Source organism: Westerdykella ornata (genome assembly GCF_010094085.1).
Source record: "Westerdykella ornata strain CBS 379.55 unplaced genomic scaffold EI97scaffold_20, whole genome shotgun sequence".
NCBI lineage: Eukaryota > Fungi > Ascomycota > Dothideomycetes > Pleosporales > Sporormiaceae > Westerdykella > Westerdykella ornata.
The window spans coordinates 378,829-399,119 of NW_022986870.1; the positions used below are offsets into that span (position 1 = coordinate 378,829).

The 20,291-nt window shown below is 54.7% G+C and overlaps 8 protein-coding genes across 8 annotated transcripts; 4 read left to right on the forward strand and 4 right to left on the reverse strand.

Annotated features, from left to right (window-relative positions):
• The first annotated feature begins 243 nt into the window (after positions 1-243).
• Positions 244-1,981, forward strand: EI97DRAFT_435267 (glycoside hydrolase). The gene is made up of 4 exons (XM_033798818.1): positions 244-363; positions 408-796; positions 850-1,587; positions 1,640-1,981. Exons 1-4 carry the CDS (start codon positions 293-295, stop codon positions 1,678-1,680), a joined length of 1,239 nt encoding a protein of 412 aa, XP_033651972.1. The 5' UTR covers positions 244-292; the 3' UTR covers positions 1,681-1,981.
• A 1,193-nt stretch (positions 1,982-3,174) lies between these two features.
• On the forward strand, positions 3,175-4,009 carry EI97DRAFT_451746 (uncharacterized protein; the record flags this gene model as incomplete). Its single annotated transcript, XM_033800364.1, has 3 exons — positions 3,175-3,288; positions 3,349-3,592; positions 3,642-4,009. The coding sequence occupies 3 exons, from the start codon at positions 3,175-3,177 to the stop codon at positions 4,007-4,009; spliced, it is 726 nt and encodes a 241-aa protein (XP_033651973.1).
• A 1,382-nt stretch (positions 4,010-5,391) lies between these two features.
• On the reverse strand, positions 5,392-7,557 carry EI97DRAFT_345652 (uncharacterized protein; the record flags this gene model as incomplete). The annotated part of the gene is made up of 1 exon (XM_033794779.1): positions 5,392-7,557. A coding segment is annotated over one exon (2,166 nt), but the record flags the coding sequence as incomplete, so codon positions are not given.
• Positions 7,558-8,292: 735 nt separating this feature from the next.
• On the reverse strand, positions 8,293-9,248 carry EI97DRAFT_129284 (uncharacterized protein). Its single transcript, XM_033793101.1, has one exon. The coding sequence runs from the start codon at positions 9,080-9,082 to the stop codon at positions 8,498-8,500; it is 585 nt and encodes a 194-aa protein (XP_033651975.1). The 5' UTR covers positions 9,083-9,248; the 3' UTR covers positions 8,293-8,497.
• On the reverse strand, positions 9,016-10,762 carry EI97DRAFT_435269 (uncharacterized protein). Its single transcript, XM_033798819.1, has 2 exons — positions 10,175-10,762; positions 9,016-10,093 (listed from the first exon to the last, which is right to left on the reverse strand). Exons 1-2 carry the CDS (start codon positions 10,364-10,366, stop codon positions 9,416-9,418), a joined length of 870 nt encoding a protein of 289 aa, XP_033651976.1. The 5' UTR covers positions 10,367-10,762; the 3' UTR covers positions 9,016-9,415.
• A 2,315-nt stretch (positions 10,763-13,077) lies between these two features.
• Positions 13,078-13,959, forward strand: EI97DRAFT_468874 (uncharacterized protein; the record flags this gene model as incomplete). The annotated part of the gene is made up of 1 exon (XM_033801682.1): positions 13,078-13,959. The coding sequence occupies exon 1, from the start codon at positions 13,120-13,122 to the stop codon at positions 13,957-13,959; it is 840 nt and encodes a 279-aa protein (XP_033651977.1). The 5' UTR covers positions 13,078-13,119.
• A 372-nt stretch (positions 13,960-14,331) lies between these two features.
• EI97DRAFT_502796 (uncharacterized protein) lies at positions 14,332-14,879 on the reverse strand. The gene is made up of 2 exons (XM_033802760.1): positions 14,605-14,879; positions 14,332-14,557 (listed from the first exon to the last, which is right to left on the reverse strand). Exons 1-2 carry the CDS (start codon positions 14,798-14,800, stop codon positions 14,442-14,444), a joined length of 312 nt encoding a protein of 103 aa, XP_033651978.1. The 5' UTR covers positions 14,801-14,879; the 3' UTR covers positions 14,332-14,441.
• Positions 14,880-15,641: 762 nt separating this feature from the next.
• On the forward strand, positions 15,642-16,834 carry EI97DRAFT_129598 (uncharacterized protein). Its single transcript, XM_033793104.1, has one exon. The coding sequence runs from the start codon at positions 15,721-15,723 to the stop codon at positions 16,717-16,719; it is 999 nt and encodes a 332-aa protein (XP_033651979.1). The 5' UTR covers positions 15,642-15,720; the 3' UTR covers positions 16,720-16,834.
• The last annotated feature ends 3,457 nt before the right edge of the window (positions 16,835-20,291 follow it).

Here is a 20,291-nt window from a genome sequence, read left to right on the forward strand (position 1 = left end):
ATTCCACTCCGCGGGAGTAACGATGTGCACATGTCGCCAGTCTCAGTAGCTTTCTCCACAGCTTCCAAGTTGATCGCTTCTCGCCGGACAGGTGACTTGGGATCCGCTCCGATCATGCCTCGATGGAATAATCCTCGTGATGGGGATGTGGAGACGGGCGGTGAAGCTCTTAAAGACACAGCTTCCCGCCATCGTGCGACTTTTGCGCTATCCATCTGCTGGATACAGTCCTCCCCGTCACACGCATATGCGCTTGTAACCTCAGGATCCAGCACAATCATTGCACTGCACCATGTGGAACCTCCGCAAGGCTGTCGTCGGGGTCGTTGGACTACTCTCAGTGAGCTCCTACGCCTCGCCCATGTATGTGTCCGTTCTGCGTACTTTGACTCGCCTAACCCGTGCAGTACCCATGCCAGACGGGACCTGAAGTTCGACTACAACGGCCAGAAAGTTCGCGGTGTGAACCTAGGCGGCTGGTTTGTGCTTGAGCCGTGGATAACTCCCAGCATGTTCGAGGGAACCGCTGCCGTGGACGAGTACACTCTCACCCAGATCCTGGGCAAGGACGCCGCCTATAGCAAGCTGTCACAGCACTGGAACTCGTTCATCACTCAGGACGACTTCAGGCAGATCGCTGCTGCCGGTCTCAATCACGTGAGAATCCCAATCGGCTACTGGAGCGTCATCCCCATCGATGGCGAGCCGTTCGTTCAAGGCGCGTATGACAAGTTTGGTCAGGCGTTGGACTGGGCTCAAGAAGCCGGTCTAAAAGTCATGATTGACCTGCACGGTGGTAGGTAGAGGTGCGCCTGCTGTCGATCTTCGTCGTCACTAACGCCGAGATAGCTCCTGGTTCTCAGAACGGATTCGACAATTCGGGCCGCTACGGTCAGATCCTGTGGACCCAAGGAGACTCGGTTCCACATACGATCAAGGTCCTGAACAGGATCCGGGACGACTTTGCCTCACACCCCGCTGTTTCGGCCATCCAGCTGCTGAACGAGCCTCTGGGTCCGAATCTGAACATGGACACGGTCCGCCAGTTCTACATGGACGGCTGGGGCAACCTCAAAGACTCCAACGTCGCCGTCGTCTTCCACGATGCGTTCCAGGGCGTAACCTCGTGGAACGACTGGGGCGCAGGCATGTGGAACCTGATGCTCGACACGCACCACTACGAGATCTTCGACAACGGGCAGGTTGCCATGAGCCCTGCGGAGCACATCAAGGCAGCGTGCAACTTTGGCAACCAGATGGCCAGCAACAACAAATGGACCATCTCGGGCGAGTGGACGGGTGCCATGACCGACTGCGCGAAATGGCTCAACGGCAAAGACAAGGGCGCAAGATATGACGGCACGTTCAACGGCGCGCCTAAGGTCGGCGATTGCACTGGCAAGTACTCTGGGACCGTTGCGGCGTTGTCGGACGAGGACAAGAACAATATCGGACGGTTCATTGAGGCACAGCTCGACGCCTATGAGAAGGCATCCGGCTGGATCTTTTGGACGTGGAAGAACGAAGGTGCGCCGGAATGGCACATGCAGGAGTTGCTTGCCAACGGACTGTTCCCGCAACCGTTGACTGCGCGCAAGTGTGAGTTGTTTTGATCTTGATGTCAAGGCGACATACTGACGGCTCTGCAGATCCTGGGCAGTGCGGCTAGGCGTGACATAGAATGATGAGCTTCACCCGTAAATCTATCATCACGACCTCAGATTGTGCTCTGTATCCGCGTAACGAATCACGAATCTCCTTCAAGGATACCCATTGCATTCGCTAGACGAAGGTTTTGTCGGACAGTCGTTTGACTGCAGCCAGGCGCCCCATCATTTGTTCCACCCGTCAAACAGATCCGTCGAATGGATATGAAACCAGGGCTGGGAGAATCGGTTGGTAGCGAAGATGAGGGACGCCATGTGCATGTATTGGATATGACCACCTATATTTCACATCAATAAGATAGAATTGGCATCCCGTACGACATTGATCTTTGCCATTCTGTTGGTGACTCGCGAAATGGAGAGTCAGTGCTGCGCCACATTCGCTGCGCCCCACAAGCTGGTAACTGTGGCGTCTCAGGGGCTACCAGATGAGGCCCACATGTCCGGCTTCAGGGCCCATCTGCGGATCGGCGAACCGGTTGCAACCGTGCGATTTGTCTCACACTGATAAACAGCAAAGGGCCTTGATAAGATGAGGGCTTCACCCAGAGCGGCGTTTGCGTCTGTTGGAACAGTCCTTCGACAGTACGTACGAGAGCGGTCTTACTCCCCCTTTTCACGCTGACGGCCAACAAAACGATGCAACATTAACGGCGCATTCCAGGCAGCACTGGACACTTCCCCCTCGCAATTTCAGAGCCATCCCTCAGGCCGCAGACGGTGGTTTAGCGAGTGTGCGCGTTTCATGCAGACGATGGCATTGAGGCACAGCAAATGGCGTGCAATGCGCTGTTGAGCACGCTCTGCGCCGTCGAGTGTGGCGTCTCCTTTCCTTTGTAGCTTTTCTTTTGGGGGGTCTGTTCGATTTCAGCTCTCGACGCGTTGGAGAGTTCCTCCACTCTTCCTCCACGCTCCGTCGGCTGGGGTGCTGCGGCGCTGACATGTCCCAACGCCAACTCGCGATTCCGGTGAAGGCATCTAGCTATTCTGGGAAATTAGCTGCGAATGGGCTGAGGATTTCAATTTTGCCAGGCGAGCGCGCCAAAAGAAGCTTGATCGAATCGAGAACGCTGGGGGCGGTGCCGGACTTTGGGCCTCGTGTCAGGTATGAGCTAAGGGCCGCGCTATAGGTCACTCCCGAATCCCTCTAGCGGAGATGGGCTAGACCGGCAGAATTCATCATCCGTCATTGGGTGAGATGCTCAGCGCTGCGGCAGGAACAACAATTTACTCTTTTCCCTATGGGGCTAGCTCTCACCCCCCAACGCTCCTCCCCTGGCCCTCCACTAGAGATGCAATATAATCATGGGGGCTTCTCACCACCTCGTTCTCCTTTCTCCTCCCACCTCTTCTCGCCAGTCAATACTTCCTCACCGCTGCCTGCGTGTGCTCAGCCTCGAAGACTTGTCTTCAGCCGTTCTTTCTCCAACCGTCGCTCTTTACTACAAATACACCGTCGCTCTTTTTACAGCCTAATACGCTAATCGCACCCTCGCAACTTCACACGATGTTCGTCAAGTCTGCCGTCGTCGCGCTTTTCGCGGCCTTTGCTGCTGCCCAGCTCCACCCGCCCGTTGGCGACAAGCCCGAGGGCAACCCCATCACGCGCCCCTTGAACGAGGTATGGGAATCGTATCTACAGTGAATGGATATCAGCGAGACCTGACACTGACTTGCGCAGGCCGTCGAGGCGGGCAAGCCCTTCACCATCACCTGGCAGCCGACCGAGCCCGGCCACACCGTCTCCCTGTTGCTCCTTAAGGGCCCCTCCAACAACGTCGTCCCCGTCGGCGAGCCCATTGCTGAGGGTATCCCCAACAGCGGCAGCCTCGTGTGGACTCCTCCCGCCGAGTTTGGCCCCGGCATCACCGAGACCACCGGCTACGGCATCCAGATCATCGACGACGTCACCGGCAAGTACCAATGTAAGTATCCGAAAAGACCCCATTTGCGTCCTTTCCTAACATCCGCCAGACTCGACCCAGTTCGGCATCACCGTCCCTGAGGGCTACAAGCCATCCAGCACCCCCTCTGGCTACCCTACTGGCACTCCCTCGGCCTCCAAGAACGCCAGCACCAAGGCCCCGACCGCCACTGCCACCATCTCGGCCTCCTACACCGGCATCCTCAGCACTGGCGCCCCCATCTCCAACTCCAGCATCATTCAGCCCACCAAGCCCATCACTGTGCCCTCCTCTCTCAAGACCACCACTTACCCCACCGGCCCGACCACGCCCACCTCCTCTGGTGTCACTCCTGCTGATTCCACCGGTGCGGCGGGCCAGCTCAAGGCTGGTCTCGGTCTTGCGGCCGGTGTTGCTGGTCTTTTCTTCATGCTATAGAAACCTCCTATATGATCAATTTTCCCTGTCCGTATCTGCTTTGATTTGGTAGTAGGGATTGGATCGGATCTTGTGTATATGGGATCGTTATTTATGGTTATGATTTTTCGTTTCTGGCTTGGATGCGCGGTGCTAGATAGCCGATGCTCTTTTGTTTGTGGGAAAGTTGGTGGGTGGGCAATGTTTAATGAGTGAGATGGATGGGTGTTGTTGATAGTTGTGGTGGAGTGAATGAGATCGTCGCATATACCCCTACTTGCTTCTTCCTCTGTTATTTCTTGCCGCGTCAATGAGTCGATGATGAGTCGCAGTGTCTTTCATGTTCTTACGTTTCCGTATTCCGCGTCGTACCAGTATGCTGTGCCAGGCCGATCTCCCGCCCTTGCAGCTCGATTCGCAACGTCGACATCGATGTCGTTTGCAGCAGTGGCACGACAGGAATCCCCTCTTCCGGCACCACTTACACACATGTATTGTTCCTCGAACCCGTAGCAGCAATTCGTCATCCGTCCACATTCTCTTCCTTTTTTTTTACAGTCATCTACTCTTCCTCTTCCCTCTCTCCACTCCATTCCCTGCCCCATTCACTCCCACCAAAACAGCAGATCCCAACTTCACGATCCCCTTCCCACCAACCGATGCCATACCCCTCACCTCAACAACACGCCATTGCGAATACTTCATCAGAGGAAGGCTTGGAAAGAGACGCTTAGTGATGACGAGGGGCTTGCTGGTGCATCATCTTGCCTGTGGTTACGTTAAGGAGTAGTAGGGGGGGGTGTTGAGTGGGAGGTATTTGAGCTGCAAATGAGTGGATGTTTGCTGCGCTCGAGGGCAAGGCAAGCGGGACGACGTTGAGAAGGGGGATTTTTTTATCGAAAGTTTGGATGGTTGTTTGAGAGGGAACGAGCGAACGGAAGCGATACGAGTCTCAAAAAACCCAATACCATCACAATTATACTATTCCTCTACCCCGCTGCACCGTATACGCTGTATGTATCCCTTGTAACCCAACTACGCCAAACGCCTGGGGTATATATGCACGCCGGAGCTGCCAAACAGACAAAAGAACTGCACTTTACATAGCAAAGAAAGGATCAAACAGTGACCGACTGCCCCTACATCAATACACATCCAATCTTCCTCAATGCCGACTTCTCGCGAGTGCCGGTGCTGCCGTCCGGACGGGAAGTTCCCCCCGCCTGCCTAGTATGGCTGAGTGGAGGTGCTGAGAGAGGCCCCGGCGCATGAGGGCCTTGGTTCGTAGCAAGACGAGGTAGCATCATGCGTCCGGACTGGGGCCCCCTTGGGTGAGTATGGTAGGCTGCTGGTGCATTGTGCGGTGGTGCTCCAGAGGTGGCCGGGGGACTCAGTGCTGCGTCCGGGGCAGAACCACGCCGTAGGAATGCAGGATCAACAAGAGGCGGGGGCCGCAGTTCCACCGTACTCTCTATGCGGCGCCTACCAGGGACAGCAGTGCGTGCGGCGGCGTGATATTCTGATGAGACTTGGTACGCTGAGCGCTCATGCAGCACTGTTGCGGCAGGTGGATAATGTTGACGAGCCGCTGAACTTCGCCTGCGACTATGTCCGGAGGATTGCGGTGACGGGAATGTCGAAGGATGGACGAGCGATGGGCGGCGTGGTCGGGGTTCCACCGTAAGGTCGGTAGATGAGATAGATTGGAAGCTGCCTCCCCGTCGATATGGGCCTGTGGATGGAGGCTGCGAAGGTGAAGCGCCTGCAGCCAGAGGAACACCGGGAATGATGCTCCCCGAACCGGGATGACAGCGCCCAGGAATCGGTGGTGCGGTGGGATGGCTCAAGCTGACACTCTGCGAAGCCTCCGCTGTAGCCGTGTATGCTGGTGGAGGGGGCACCCAGTTATCCGCATCGCTCTCGTGGGGAAATTCTCGAAGTCCGTCCGCGCGACGGTACTCGAGGGGTCGGAACGGAAGAGCTCGCAGATGCCGCCGGTTGGCTGGGGACACGGCTGCTACAGTTGCTGCTCGTGCAAGGGAGTTCTGTGAGCGAGGTTGGGTGTTATCATATGGCTCCTCGAAAGCGGCCTGCGCCTCCTCCGTCGTTAGCTCGTCGGAGTCGTTTCTTACAATCGTGGGAACGGCCGGGCGGATAGAACTGGGACGGTCGCGATGGGCGCTGGTATGAGCCCGACCAGGGGTGCTGCCTCTAGAATTCCTCCTGCCCGCAAGCTGGTCCTGCGCTCTCCTTTGGGCCAGCGTTCGTGTCCGCACCAACTCGACTTCTCTCTCGAAATCAATTGAGCCTTCGGGGAGTTTCTCTCCTGGTAACAGTGGATCAAGGTCATATTCGGTCCTGGTAGATTCGGGCGCAACCCCAACAGGCTTCGTCTTGTCGAAGTCGAGTGCGATTATGACCGCCTTTGAGCCCTCAGGAACACTTGGACGATCCGTTTCTGAGGTAATGGTCGTGATATTGCCAACCGCCACGAGTCGTTGGATGTTGGAGTCGACCCTTACCCACCGCAGCGCTGTGATCTCTTGATTGATATCGGCATTCTCACGCAATATCGGGATGCAAAAGCAGGGCTGGATAGCGTCGAGGGCCTGCGACTTCGGCTTGTAGTCCCATCCCGGAACCTGGTAGATCCAGATGCTCGTGGTCCCACGCATCCTCAGAGCAACAGCTGCGAGATCTGCGCTCGGGGAGACGGCGGGCATTGCGTCGTCCAGGAACTCGGCCCTCGTCCACCGCTGCTGGTCGGGCAGGAACATCTTCTTCTTGGTGAATCGCTGGGTCGGAATATCGTAGATACCCCATGTATCCTCCTCTGCGTTGAAAGCAAACAGCCCGTCGATATGCCCCGTCTCCGCATCTGGAAGCAGTGTGGCCTGCCGAGCGATACGCGTAGTGTCCGGGAACAGGACCAATCCGGTCCACGCTGCGTCTGGCGGCGTAGGAATCGGGACCCCCTCCTCGTTCAGCGGACCATCGTAGAGACCTGGGAGGACAAACAGTGAAGAGCTACTCGACCTGCGCGCACATCCCGTGATCAGGAGCGTCCGTCCATCCTCGGAAAACTGCAGCTTTTCTCCGATAGGGCCCGAGAGTGTCCTGCGGCTGGACTCCGAAGCGTTAGGCCCAATAGGCACAACCTCAATGCCATAATTGTTCCCAGTGATCAGGATAAGTCCGTCCGGCGAGAGCGCCATTGACGAGGCTTCATGTACGAGCATGATTGTCCGTCTCTTCTTGATTGATCGATCCTGCTCGCCCTGGATCTCGTACAAGTCCACCTGCGACGGGCGCGAGAGGACAGCCAGAAGAGATCCATCCTCCATGATGTCCACCGCGACAGGTTTCCGCTTGACCTCCAATGTGCGCGCCCACAGTCGAGGGAGCTGCGCCGTCTTGATCAGCCAGATGTTCGAGGCCGTATAGAGCGAGATGAAGCTGCCCTGGCGGGATATATCAAAGCCGAATGTGTCCGGAAGCGCAGAGGATGACGCCGTGTTCGACGTCAGCTCTAGGACCGTCACGGCGGGGTGCGCGTAGGGAGCGCTGGTCACCGCTTGAGGTCTGTCATCGTCGCTCATGGTGGTGTAAGCCGTCTGGGCAGATCCGTCGGAGGAGAGCGTCGCTCCAGTGGACGCCGACAGATGGGTGTCGACCTGGTCGTCCGCGGTGGAGAGGGAGTTCGGCGAAGCGCTGCGCGAGAAGGCCAGCGTATCCCGATTCCCAGCGTCGCCTGCGACATGCTCCCTAGCAGCGCCTTTTCCCCGTAGATCTGTCCTGATTCCCAGCAGAGCTCCATCCGCTTGTGCATCTCTTTTCTCGGTTCGGTGGCCGCTCGGGGAGTCGTGGGTGCGCATGCTTCGCGGACGTGTTCACAGCATCAGCTCGGCTCCATCGATCATGCCACGGCGTGCGTGCTGGAGGGAAACGGCTGTCCGGGCGCTCATTCAGTCCCGTAGGAGTGAGGAACGTTTGTGTCGGGAGTGGGCGTGGATCCTGCACAGCGGCGTGCCCAGGTGGATACTTGGCAGGCGGAGACTAGCCTGTGCCGTGGTACCCTACGCTTTGGGTTAGTTAACAGTTAAATATCTCGTACCAGTACATGACAAAAGCTTTGTATACCTCGACCACATAAATATGGGCAAATGATGCGACAAATAACCCTTTTTGTTTGGCTGAAAGAAACAGCTTGTGGCCGTGTAACTGGCCTTGACCATACGTGTTGCAAAGACGCTAACCCCACAGTTTCAGACTTAACCTCAACAGGGCAACTCAGACCGAACTGTCCTATAAATAACTATGGTTGCCATCACGAAACGTTCCTATGCCAGCATACCACAGATTTCCTCCGATCCCCTGCACGGCACCTCCGAGATGTAACGCTGGTCCCAGTATATCCACGGCCCTTACGCCCTCATCAACCTCAAACACCTCAGGCATACTCCTCTCCCTCCAGACCTCTCGTGCGAGCAGAGATGCAACCCTCGGAAACTAGATATGCCCCTTTGTCCTGCATCGAGGCAGGGCCGAAGAGGGGCACCGCTTGCTGCAGATCGGGGGGCAAGTTACAGATGTTGAGCTTCCCGTCCCAGCGACTTGCGGTGGTGGCCAGAGTAGACTGGCGATCATAGCGTTGCGGGTTTGTCGTGCAGCTGCGCCTGTAAAAGTCCAATGTCTCCCTCGTTTTATCGTCAAAACGACGGGTCGTGCAACCAGTGTGCATTTAAACGGGCGAATAGTATTCCAATGCTGTACGGGGGAAGCAGGGTTCGCAGTAGCAGAGATCACGGCGCTGCAAACTTGCGCAACGAGGCATAGGATCGACGTCCTCAGTACTGTGATGAATTCATTACACACGGAACGATTGGGAGAACGTATCTTTGGCGTGTCGCCAGTTCGGGATATATCAGGGGACATTCTTCGGGCCAATACCAGACGGACTGCAATAGTTAACCTGGCTGGGCATACCCATCGTTGCGGGAAAGGAGAGTATCTTAGGCTCTCGCTGAAGGCCCTGTAGCCGCGTTTGGGTCGTGAGGTTGTACCAAGCTGGCGGTGCTCCACTAGGCATTGCATGGCTCTGCCAGCGTTGTCCGGGTGTCGGTGCGAAATTGGTCGCCCTTACCAAACCAATACAGATACGAAGAAATTGTAGAGCGACTGGCATAAACTGTTGCTTGAGTCCCCTTGGTTGCATTATCGTAAACTTTCCTCTTTCCCCAGAACTCCATCTACTGACAGAAACCTATAATCGAGAGTTTACAAAAAGTAATACAAGAATACATCTGTACTTACATAATATATGAGCCCACAGCGAATGGACCCAGAAGAATGAACTATCCTCGGAAGCCGCCCGAAAGATCTATTCCAAACCGACAACCTACCAATCGCAGGGCTTCGGACTGCCATCTATAAATCATTTGCCGACGGAATCCAAGCTGAATTCGTGAAATATTCTTCCGAAGCTTTCGTCTGGTACGAAATCGTATCGTCGCACATCCCGCCACCAGTGGGCCCAATGTGGCTACAGTGTACCTCTGGGCGAAATGCGACCATAACTTCATGAACATTTCGGCACAGTAGCGTGTCCATGCCCAGTTCAAAGCTTTGGCCAACGCGGATGTCTTGCGTGAGGAACTTGAAGCACTGGTCGAACGAATCGTATTGCTTGTTCGTACCGGTGCAGAATTTCTCGTGCTTCTTGCAGATGGACGTCGCTATGGCTTGTGCGGCGTGATGAGCGTTCTCCTCGGGCGTGCCATCACCACCAGCAGCAAGGAGGGTCTGGAGAAGATATCCGAACCACCGGAAAACAACGTCATACTGAGTGATTTCGTCGTTCTCATTCCAGGTAAGCCAAGTATCAATGACCACGGGAAAAGAGAGGTTCTTGAAAGAGGGAAATGTGAACTGGACCCGGGTCGTAGCCGCCGCGATGTTTTGGTTCGCAGCGAACTGGAGAATCTCGTAGTCCCCGGGCCGGCCGATCACGGACACTGATTCAGACGGGATAAAAAGACCGAAGATGTATTCGGTGTTGAGCTCACGGCCTTCAAAGTTGCGCGTATCAGACACGCGACCTTGGACCTATAACTGTCAGCACTGGAGTTTAACAGACGAACTCGAATAAGATGAGGATTGAATTGGTTACACATGAACGTGACATACATTCTCGCTGAAGATGGTAGAATTGAGGCTCATCGCTTCAGCCACATTGTTCGGATACTTGAAACGCGTCCAGAACATGTTCTGGAGGTCCCATAGTTTTCTGTATCCCAGATTTGGCCCCGAGGGCGGTGGAGGCGGAGGAGATACCGATTGCGCTGCTGCGAGCACACAGAGGAGAAGGATGTGAAACATTGTCGTTTTGAGGGGGACGGAGATATCGTGTAACTTCGAAGTAACGCGCTCAGTCTACCAAACGGTAATTAATTGAAAGCGGGAAGAGTCAAGGATCCGGAACTCCACAAGCTAGTTGACAACAATGCCTCCGTGCCTCCGGGACGCCGTGGGGTATCGTTAGGATTCGCTCTCAATCGAGGATTGGCCCAACTCTCGCCAACCCCCACACCGATTTCAAGACGAATGCTAATTCTAGCGGTTCCAGCAGACACAGTTGAGATATGACAATGAAAAGGAGGTCGGCTAAGAGAAGTAGAATAGATGGAGGAAATGGAGAACTTTACACACATTTATTCCCTTGATAACTCGCCATGCATAAACTCCAATGCGAAAAGATACCTACCACATGCCGCCCTGGTACGAGGTGGCGTAAGCATGATATTCGTGATTGGGTACCTAAATAGGGAGATGGGGGAGTTGCACATGTTGGGACCACTTGGCCGGGCCGGTTGCGAGATGTCAGACGGGTTCCGAAGGATGCTCAACCCCCTAGAAGCTCATTGGGTGAGACATTCGATGCTTGGCGCAGGTCGCCGGGGCATGCATATGAGAGCATAAAGAAATCACCCTAGGATAAATACAGGTTGTTCGAAGCCGAATGTAATCCGTAGAGGAAACGAGATAGGGTTCGATTGGGCAGGTTGGTCACTATCTTCCACATGTTCAACAGACGATGGTGTCAATTTCAACAATCTCGAATCCAGCCGAGGATCTCGATGAAGATCTGTGGCTAGGTTACAGCGCACAGAAGATGGGTTCGCCGGACCTGCGGAAGCGACATAGACAGCTCCTGGAGATCATTGAGCTCTGTAGCACATGTCCACTTGCTCTTGTTCTGGTGTGCGAACCCTGGGAAACTTAATTGGACAAAATGTTGCACGCTGTTCGACGGCCCGCCCCGGGGGTACGACCCAAACTCAACTACTCCTGGTGGCAGACCCGTAACGACAGCCTCGTTGGCGATGTGCAAAAAGATTTGTTTTTCAGGGTCGTCCAGAAGCAGCCCCTCGATCGGGTAGATTTAGACATGGGCACGGAGCAATGAGATCGAATTGTTGACGAGGAGTGACGTTTGTTGGAGCCCAGGACTGAGACTCAGGGCAGGAGGGACGTGGGGCGCGTACGAACGAGCAGGCACGGGTATTCAACCGTTGGGTTCGCAGATCGTTGGTAGTTGCTACCCTGACGAGCAGAGTTGAAGTTGCATTCTCAGTTTGTTCGTATTGGCAAGTAGCTGTCGCCCTATATTCCAGATCGTCCCGAGTGCTGTAAGCAAGTATTGTGTCAGAGCAAGGTAACTGTTGTGTGACGAAAGGCGACAACCTCGGTGGATTTGCTTGAATCATCTCAGGCTTCCTAGATTGCCGCCGGATCTCTGCTGGGCTCACGGTGGAAGACCCGAGCGGCCGTGGTTATCGACCCAACGAGCGCGGCGTCTCGGGCAGCGGCCTCAAGTCCCAGGAACGCTCTTTCGTCGTGAAGGCCGCCTGTTTACGCTGAAGACGGTGCCAGGAACGAAGATCCGGAGCAAAGGCTCTCACCAAACGCGAACAACACCGGGGAGGAAAGAAGCTGCAAGGGATTGGGATAGGTAGAGATCCGTGGTATAGCGAATGGAGGGCTTGGTGTAGTAGGGCCCGGTCTAGAGATGCAGCTGGAGAACGTCAACTTCGATTCTGGTTCCGCAGCGGAAGTGGGGTAAACATCAGGGAGCTGCTCGACGATTGTGTGCGGAGCTCGGGATTACGCAGACAATGGGCTTCATGTTGCCGCTGTTGTCTCATCTCTGGGCTGTTAAGGGTCGGAACCCGGGACTGCTCTCGCGGGCACGTCGCGTGATCACGTGTGGGCTAACTAAATTGACTCACACACGTTGTACGTAAGCACCCCTTTTTCAAATTATCCTTTTGATATCTACTACCTATCGTTGATGTATTCCTTGTACTTACCTGATACTACCTTAGTTGGTAAAACGTGTTGAAATAATTCCACGCGTGATTAACGCCGGCCATGAGCGGATGGGTGAATGTCAATGCATATGGCTGGGGAAGGCCGCACAATTGTTGCATAGTAAGGGTGAGATGCGAATATGTGATAGCATTCAATACTACCTAGGTATACTACAGTAGAGATACAGACCCTTGGTCACGAGAAATGCATTCCTTTTGCGTCAGATTCCCTCTGCTTAGAAGAGATGTCACCAAGAATTACAGGTGAATAACGCTTGAGACATGCCACAGCCCCACGACCCCAACCCCCCAGAAGCAAAGCACGTTGGGAGAGGTTGTTGCGATGGGAAAAATATCACACGAAACTATCTTCCCTTATTACTTCCGTATAGACTGTTTCAGCATTGCACCTCTTAACTTAGAACTTGGGAGTTATCTGATCGTCGCTGTTGCGAGCCGGATACAACATGACATGAATGCCAGTCAAGCCGCCCGGATTGAGTTCTTGGATTATGGTGGATGCAGCTGTACCGGTAGGTCCGAGCGATTGCACAGGAAACTTGGCATCGGTGGTGAGGGAGAACTTGAAGACATTCTCGGATGCCGCTGATGTGATACGTGTCATCATGTCGTATTTCGAGGCGTTCGGGGATGTCGCCGCCGCTTCCCAGATGATGGCCTGGCCAAACACGTTCTGCAGATGCCGCCAATTCATGATGTGACGAAGCGGGCCGCCCTCGTGAGAGATCCACCTCATGTCGTATGGGCTGCAGTACGACTCGGTGCCCGGGACCTTCCACCATGTCGGTGATTGAAGTGATTCGGGCTCCTTCGAGAAGGCCCTGTAGCCCTGCTTTGGTTCGTAGACGTCGAGTCTGGCTGCCTTGCGCTCCACCACCACGCGTTGGTCGGCTGCAGACAAAGGGCCGGAGGTGGCGATTGTCCAGGACTTCTTCCCGGAATCCCGTCTTCCTGAGCACGGGTGCGGTCGCCTCGATGAAAATCGCCACTCGGTATGCGCATTCCATCAGAGCCTCACGCAATGTTTCACCCGCAGCAGCTTTGCTCAGGGAATGTTCAGTGTTCGCCCCGCCAACCGCCGAGTTCTTCGTCAACGTCAATTCCCCAGACACCTTCGACCCCGTCACCATGTCCCGGTACAACCAAGGTGGCATCAACATGATCAGGAAGCTTATCGGTGAATTCTTGACGGTTCCCGGATTACAGGAGAAGGATATTCTGGTGGTATCCTTCTACTCACTCGACGTCAAGCATCTCACCAAGGCACTTCGAGCTGACAACCGAGACGGCATGCGAGTTTCCTCGATCGATGGCTCGCAAGGGTCCGAGGCGCGTGTGGTGATCCTACACTGTGTGCGAGGGTGCGCCGGCGACAAGAAAAGTCCCTTCACTCCCTTCATGACAGACTGGAAGCGGTTGAACGTGGCCACGTCCCGCGCGAAGGACCTACTCATCATGGTGGGTAACATGGAGGGGTGGGATGCGTGCAAACGCGAACATGAAGCTCGGTTCGAACAATCAGCAAAGACGCTTGGGCTCCTCATCAAATCCCTCAAGGATGGAAGATGTGTCACGGAATAAGCTTGATTGTTCGGTAATTTCATTTGAGCGCTCTGTACTATGTACATGAACTTTTCTCCTCCGCGACGAGCTACCTTCCGTGGCATGACATGGCTTCGGTGAAATGTCCAATTCTTACGGCGCATGTCATCGTGAGTTGGGCATGGCCTCCACCCTGATTGCGAGTCTCAATTTGATAACAAGTGGCGTGCCCATGGTGACAGCGGAACTCGAACGCAATGCGGATTAAGGAAGGGGGGGCAAATCGATCACTGCGAACCAAGGGATGACATGTCTACTAGCATACCTATCACAGTCTCGTATACAATGACATATGTAACTCTGCAATGTTTGTACAATTCACTTGTTTTCGAGTGGAAGAGGCACCAGAATGGAAGAAGATCACAATATCTGATTGTGTCATAACTACAAAGAGTCGCCACGACAAATTCATTTAACATAACTGATGTGGTTCGTGAAGAGACGCCCCCCTCCCACTCGTCTCAAAGCAAGTCGTCGTCGGTGAATTCAGTGTCGTTTGTGGATTGGCCGATGGAGTCTTTGTCAACTTCGTCGCTGTCGAGATCGATGAGGGTGGCTTGACTGTTTGTATTCGTGGCTACCGCGAGTAAGACTCAGGACAGATAAATGAGTGGGCCAACTTACTCCCAAACTTGTAGTCGAAGGCGGTGTTTTCAGTGAAGATTTTGTCTAACGCATCGGCGATTGACTTCAACAACTTGATGCGCCGGTTGAGCAACTCGACATCGACGGCCATCTGGCGAAAGAAACTTGATTCATCTTCGATGTTCTTCGCGAGCCGTTGGCGGACATGCTCAGGTAGGAAGATCAGCGCCGGCATGTTGACCTTTTGGCAGAGAAAGATGATCTGATCTTGCTTTGGGCCCACGGCCTCGCCGTCGAATCTGTAGTACCTCGTCCTTGCTGGCAAAGGAGAAGGGGCGGGGGGGTGGGGGGGAAGGAGGGTGGGTGGTGGGTGGGGAACATTTTAAGCCAGCAGTTTGCGGGTTTGCGAGTCGCGTAATGCGTAGATGCAAACAGACGTACTAGGCAGCCACGATATCTCTCGTGGAAGCTTGCAGGAGGGACAAGAGAGCAACAAGGACGGCACCCTGAATGAAGCCTTGTGAATTTCGATGGCGCATTGAAATTTACGGCCCCGGATGCCACCCGCAGCTGCACTTGATCGAAAGCCTGTCTCTGCTACCGCTTCGGGCTTATCCATCGACTATCGGTGGTGAAGATGCGTCTTTCGTTCAAGCATGGCCAGAGCAATGGTACTGCCTCGACTAAACCCCCACCTGCACTTCCTCTGTACTGCAGTTTTCCAGGTCCATTCCAACAGCTAGAAGTTGCATTGTTTCAACCACCCTAGCAGTAGTGTTTATAAAGCTTCTGTTTGGGCATAGCAATCCAAAAAGCCTAGGCTACCCAATGGCCTAACTAGGTTGCAGGCAATTGACTTGCGCTGAACAGGTAATAAAACCTACAGAGGACGCGCATAAGGGTGTTCAGTCGCACTAAAATTGTGACTTCCGGGAGGCCGTAGAAGACCTTTTAGCACAGTTAAGTGGTTACTCGGGTGGTTGAACCTGCTGTGGGATCATTCGTGGTTACCACCTCAACATTGGTCCAGGGAAGTACGAGGCGCCCGTCAGCCTTGGCGTCGCACAGCCAACGCTGCTCAGACAGATTCTTGCTCTCGAAAATCTGGCGCTCCCACACACTGACAAGGACCTCTACCTGTTTTCGTGCCGTGAGATGGTCTTCTCTTACCAGACGCCTGAACGAACCTCACCCGATCAGATTTCCGTCGCGCGTGAGAGGTGGTCGGACTTTCCTACAAAACTCGAGCATGTTCTCAAGGTAATCGATGCGCTCATGGACGGATTAAACCCGGAACAACAGGAGTTTGTCGGGTCAGTGCTCTCGGGTGGAGTGGCGTCGTGCGCGCTCTTCCTACATGGCTGCCCAGGCTCCGGGAAGACGACCGCCCTCGCCATCGCCATCCTCGCAATCTTGGGAAGGAAGACCCTCATCGTCGCGCAATCAAACCAAGCCGTCGACGTGGTCGTTTCCAGAGTGCTGAATCTTGTCGACTCGGTCAACATTACCTTCGACGTCGAGGATATCACCCAGAAGGTGGTGCGCTTGTATCCCGCAGCCATCGAGGATAGGATTAGTCGGGAGCTTGCTGCACAGACCTGCGACAGAGTTGTGCTAGAAGAGGAGGAGATTGTTCTTCCACAAGAGGCCGGTCTCAAGACCGCCTCATTCGCCTACAGGCTAGAGGAATATTGCACCGAACACGAAGAGGACGAGCTCGTCCAGCGCTTCCGAACGGTCAGGGAATACAGGGCAAACATGAACAAGGACTTCAGCGAGACCAACCAGAAATCCTACGACGTAGTCATGGGGTACCTAGAGAAGCGCATCTTCAAAGCCGCTCTTGTCGTCGGGACAACGACCACCATGTCCCACGACCTCTTCGCTCGCGGGTTCGAAGCCGACGTCGTTGTGATTGACGAAATGAGCAAATGTGCCCGAGCCTGCCGCGCTGGTGCCACTGACATCTCAAAGACCGGGACTCGCAGTGTTCGCCGGAGATCTCAAGCAACTCCCACCGCCGACGTTCTCGCCCCCTGGGAAGAACCCATTCGCCGTCGTCCTGCAACTCAGCTTCGCCGAGCGATGGCTGCAGACGTCGGCCGTGTCTCTCCAACAGATCCGCCTTACAAGGAACTACAGCCAATGCGCTGAAATGTTCCATCTCTCGGACTCCCTTTTCTACACGATGGCATGACAGCCCACCGCCGGCTCATGGACGAAGATCGCAGCCAACATACGTGGTATGAACAGATGAGATGTGATGGGGAGGGGGTCCTTGGACAAGGCACCTGCCTGCCACGCCGACCTCCGATCTTCGCCGTCCAACGGGAGATTGAATTGGATGAGCACGGACTGCCCCTCCGACGGACAGCTTGTCGTGATCATAGGCGATCCGTAGAAGGCATGTACGAGAGGTACTGCTGGGCGCGGGGCGAGCAAAGTAGTTGAAGCCGCGACGTGGAGGGGTCGAGTAAGGCCAGGTGAAGCAATCTGAATTTGCCCGATGGTGACTCTGACAGCAGCCAGCAGCAGGCTGCGGACGCAAATCGTAGGCCGTAGAGCAATAGAAGTATTGTTTGCGACGTCACAGAAGCATTCACAGCCAACTCGTCGACTCCGCGCGTTGTCAACAATGCTTGGCGTCGGCGGCACTTGCACACGTGGGCAGTCACCAAAGAAGGCATGTGACCGCAACGCTGCCCAGATGTCTCCGTCTACAGACCTACCGCCTCCATCATATCTACTCCAACACCATCGTTGAACTCTAAACATTGGCGGTGGTTCGTTCAAGGCGCACAGCTGATCCACAGCTGCGACCGGAACGACCCACCGCCAATCCAATACCTCCTCTACTCGACGAAAAGATATACTCTCAAACACAACCCTGACATCAAAAATTCGCAATGTTATGAGTAAGTTTGGGATAGAATGTCAAGATCGGGCCCCATCTAACCCGTTATCAATAAGGAAATGTGGGAGATCAAACATTGACAGCGGTCACCCCCTCAGCACCGTGGCCGTTGTATATAAACTTTGGTGCCTCAGGCTTTGTTCACAATCAGTCCTTTCTGCGCATGTACCACCCAAACACGCCCATCTTGTCTCCAGCCATCATGACAGAGGACGTTACTCATTCTATCCTGTCGACAGTCGGTAACATAACTGTTCCGAAGCTCCGTAAATCTCGGAAAACTGTCAAGTGGTCCTTCAATCGCAGCCCAGCGACCCTCGCTGCTCCTTAATTAGGTTATGGTTCTGGGGTTCTAGGTATCGTTGTTGCGCCTTCCTGGAGGGTTATATACGCGCTTGTCATGCCTGGCGTCCGCGGATACCCGTGGACTTCCCCCATGTCGTCACCGGCGAGTTACCAGATGGCAGAACAAGGCAGGAGCACTGGGAAGATACAAATACCGTCCATCCCCCAACTTTCTTCCAATTCTCTTTTCCTCCACTCCATTCCTTCAAAGCTGTCGGACACCCCGTCCTCAGCGCCCATCCATCCCCCACACCCACCCATCCTTCCATAAAACTTCTCCCTCTTCAGATCGTCCTTGACCATCGCACCTCCTGATACAGTAGATCCATGTCCAAATCCTCGCCCACTTACCAATTGATCATCACTGACTTGTCACAGACGTCCTCTGCCAGTCCTACGTCCGACACGGATGGCAAGCACCCGTCCCGCAACAGGACTTCTCCGTCCACGAGCACACACCCCTCCGATCTCTCTCGCCATGCAAACCAATCCCGCAACCATCTGACCTCCTTCGAAGATCACTTCCCGCTCCCCACTGGTCGGTTTTCCCAATCTCATGGCAGTCAACGACATGGAGACATCCGAGCTCGGGCTGATGGACGGCCCCAAGCTCCTCAGCCAACAACATTCGAATACAGTAACGAACAGGGGGATGCAATGGAACTGGTGCCCCAACAAGAACCATCCAACGTCCCAGTGCAAGGATTCTCATCAAGCACATCTCGGCCTCATCCGGAGCGGCGACAGCAGAAGAAGAAGTACCCGCCCCGTCCTCAGGTTACCGGACGACGCCCAGCTGCTCAGTCGACGATGCTGGATGACAGTCACGGAGTCGGGGGTCCGATGGACTTCGCTCAAATATCCGCGACCGCAACATCTCGGCCTCCTTTGGAGCCGCGACAACAGAACCAAAGGCCTCCACCTGGACGGGCAACGGCGTCCGGAACGAACCTTGCCACCTCGTGTGTGACCGGATCCCCAGATGATGAAGTGTGTCCTGTGGAGCTCATCCCCGCTGAGCTCGCGTCCTTGAGATCCTTGGTAGCCCTCACCAGTCAAAAACAGGGCAATATTCACTTGGTGGAGTCAAGGATGCAATATCTGGAAACTCGGAACAGAGAGCTCGCCCAGGAAAACCAAAATCTGAAGGAACGGTTGAGCGACCGAATGGAGAGCCACTCGCGAGATAATTCTGCCGTCAACGCAAAACTCGGAGATATCCATCGGGCGCTGGAATCGCGCAATCCCGTCGCACTCTTCACTCAGGTCCTGTCCAAGGTGCAAAGCCTGAGTCAATCTTCGGCAAAACACGGGACCAAGCTCGACGAGGTGATCAAAGCCAAAGACCAGGAAGTCGACCGGCTACGCTCCGCTGCGGTGGCTCACGCAGCAGAACTTGCCTCCAAGCACGGGGATATTCGGATGTGGCGCGAGATCAGTTCCAAACGCGACGACAAGATTCAGACGCTCCAGGCCGCCGCCATGACCCACGTAGTAGAGATTACTTCCAAGGACGAAGAGATCGAGAAACTGCGCAAGGCCGTTTCCACACACAGGGGCCAAACCCACGCGCTCCAGATTACCATTGCAACATACACCGAACGTCTGAGTTCCAACAACACCAAAATCTAAGGCCTGCGAGACGCCACCGCCAGGCGCGATGAAGACATTCGCGAACTCGAATCCATTGCCACAACAAGCACAGCACAACTCAAATCAAAGGAGAACGAGCTTACCGCACTGAGACAAGACGCTTCCAGGCACCAAGATGAGATCCAAAGGTTGCAGTCTACCATCACATCACAGCTCGTCGACTTGAACTCTCGAGAGAAGGAGATCCAATTCCTGAAGGACAGTTCCGCCAAACGCGAGGGAGAACTGCACCAGCTCAGGTCCACTGTGGCATCGCACAAGGCCGAGTTGGCGTCGAAGGAAAAGGAAATCCAGCTCGTGAGAGAGGCTCCACCAAATGTGAGGAGGAACTGCGCCAGTTGAGGTCCGCTGCGGCATCACACCTGGCTGAGACGGTAAAGTTTGCGTTGATGGAAAAGGAGATTCAGTCATTGAGAGACGCCGCTGTCCGCCACAACGCCGAATTGAGTCTGAGGGACAAGGAAATCGAGGTCTTGAAGGCGGCCGCCGCCGATCGAATGGCGAAGATTCAGCTCAAAGACAAGGAGATGTTCCGGCTCCGAGAGGTTGCCGCGAAGACTGCCGCGCAGCTGGAAACCAAGGAATCCGAGCTTCAGGAATTGAGCGATCGTCTCAACGACGCCAACGCCACACTTGAAAATCTCGATGAAGTCATGGAAGACCAGCAGACTCAGCTCAAGACCAAGGAAGACAAGATCCACGAACTCAAAGACGCTGTGGCACACTCCCGTGAGGATATTCGCAAACTCCAAGACGCTGCCACCGCAAAAGAAGCCCAATTCCATTCCGTCGAGAACGAGAAGCAAAGCTTGAA

Bases quoted from the DNA above. Each gene is read 5' to 3' on its own strand.
- EI97DRAFT_502796 (XM_033802760.1), bottom strand. From the start codon at position 14,800: ATGCCGGCGCTGATCTTCCTACCTGAGCATGTCCGCCAACGGCTCGCG. The intron at 14,558-14,604 runs GTAAGTTGGCCC...TACTCGCGGTAG, and splicing joins CTTCGACTACAAGTTTGGGA to CCACGAATACAAACAGTCAA.
- EI97DRAFT_435267 (XM_033798818.1), top strand. From the start codon at position 293: ATGTGGAACCTCCGCAAGGCTGTCGTCGGGGTCGTTGGACTACTCTCA. The intron at 364-407 runs GTATGTGTCCGT...TAACCCGTGCAG, and splicing joins AGCTCCTACGCCTCGCCCAT to TACCCATGCCAGACGGGACC. The intron at 1,588-1,639 runs CTGCGCGCAAGT...CGACATACTGAC, and splicing joins ACTGTTCCCGCAACCGTTGA to GGCTCTGCAGATCCTGGGCA.
- EI97DRAFT_435269 (XM_033798819.1), bottom strand. From the start codon at position 10,366: ATGTTTCACATCCTTCTCCTCTGTGTGCTCGCAGCAGCGCAATCGGTA. The intron at 10,094-10,174 runs GTATGTCACGTT...TGACAGTTATAG, and splicing joins CTACCATCTTCAGCGAGAAT to GTCCAAGGTCGCGTGTCTGA.
- EI97DRAFT_129598 (XM_033793104.1), top strand. From the start codon at position 15,721: ATGGTCTTCTCTTACCAGACGCCTGAACGAACCTCACCCGATCAGATT.
- EI97DRAFT_129284 (XM_033793101.1), bottom strand. From the start codon at position 9,082: ATGCAATGCCTAGTGGAGCACCGCCAGCTTGGTACAACCTCACGACCC.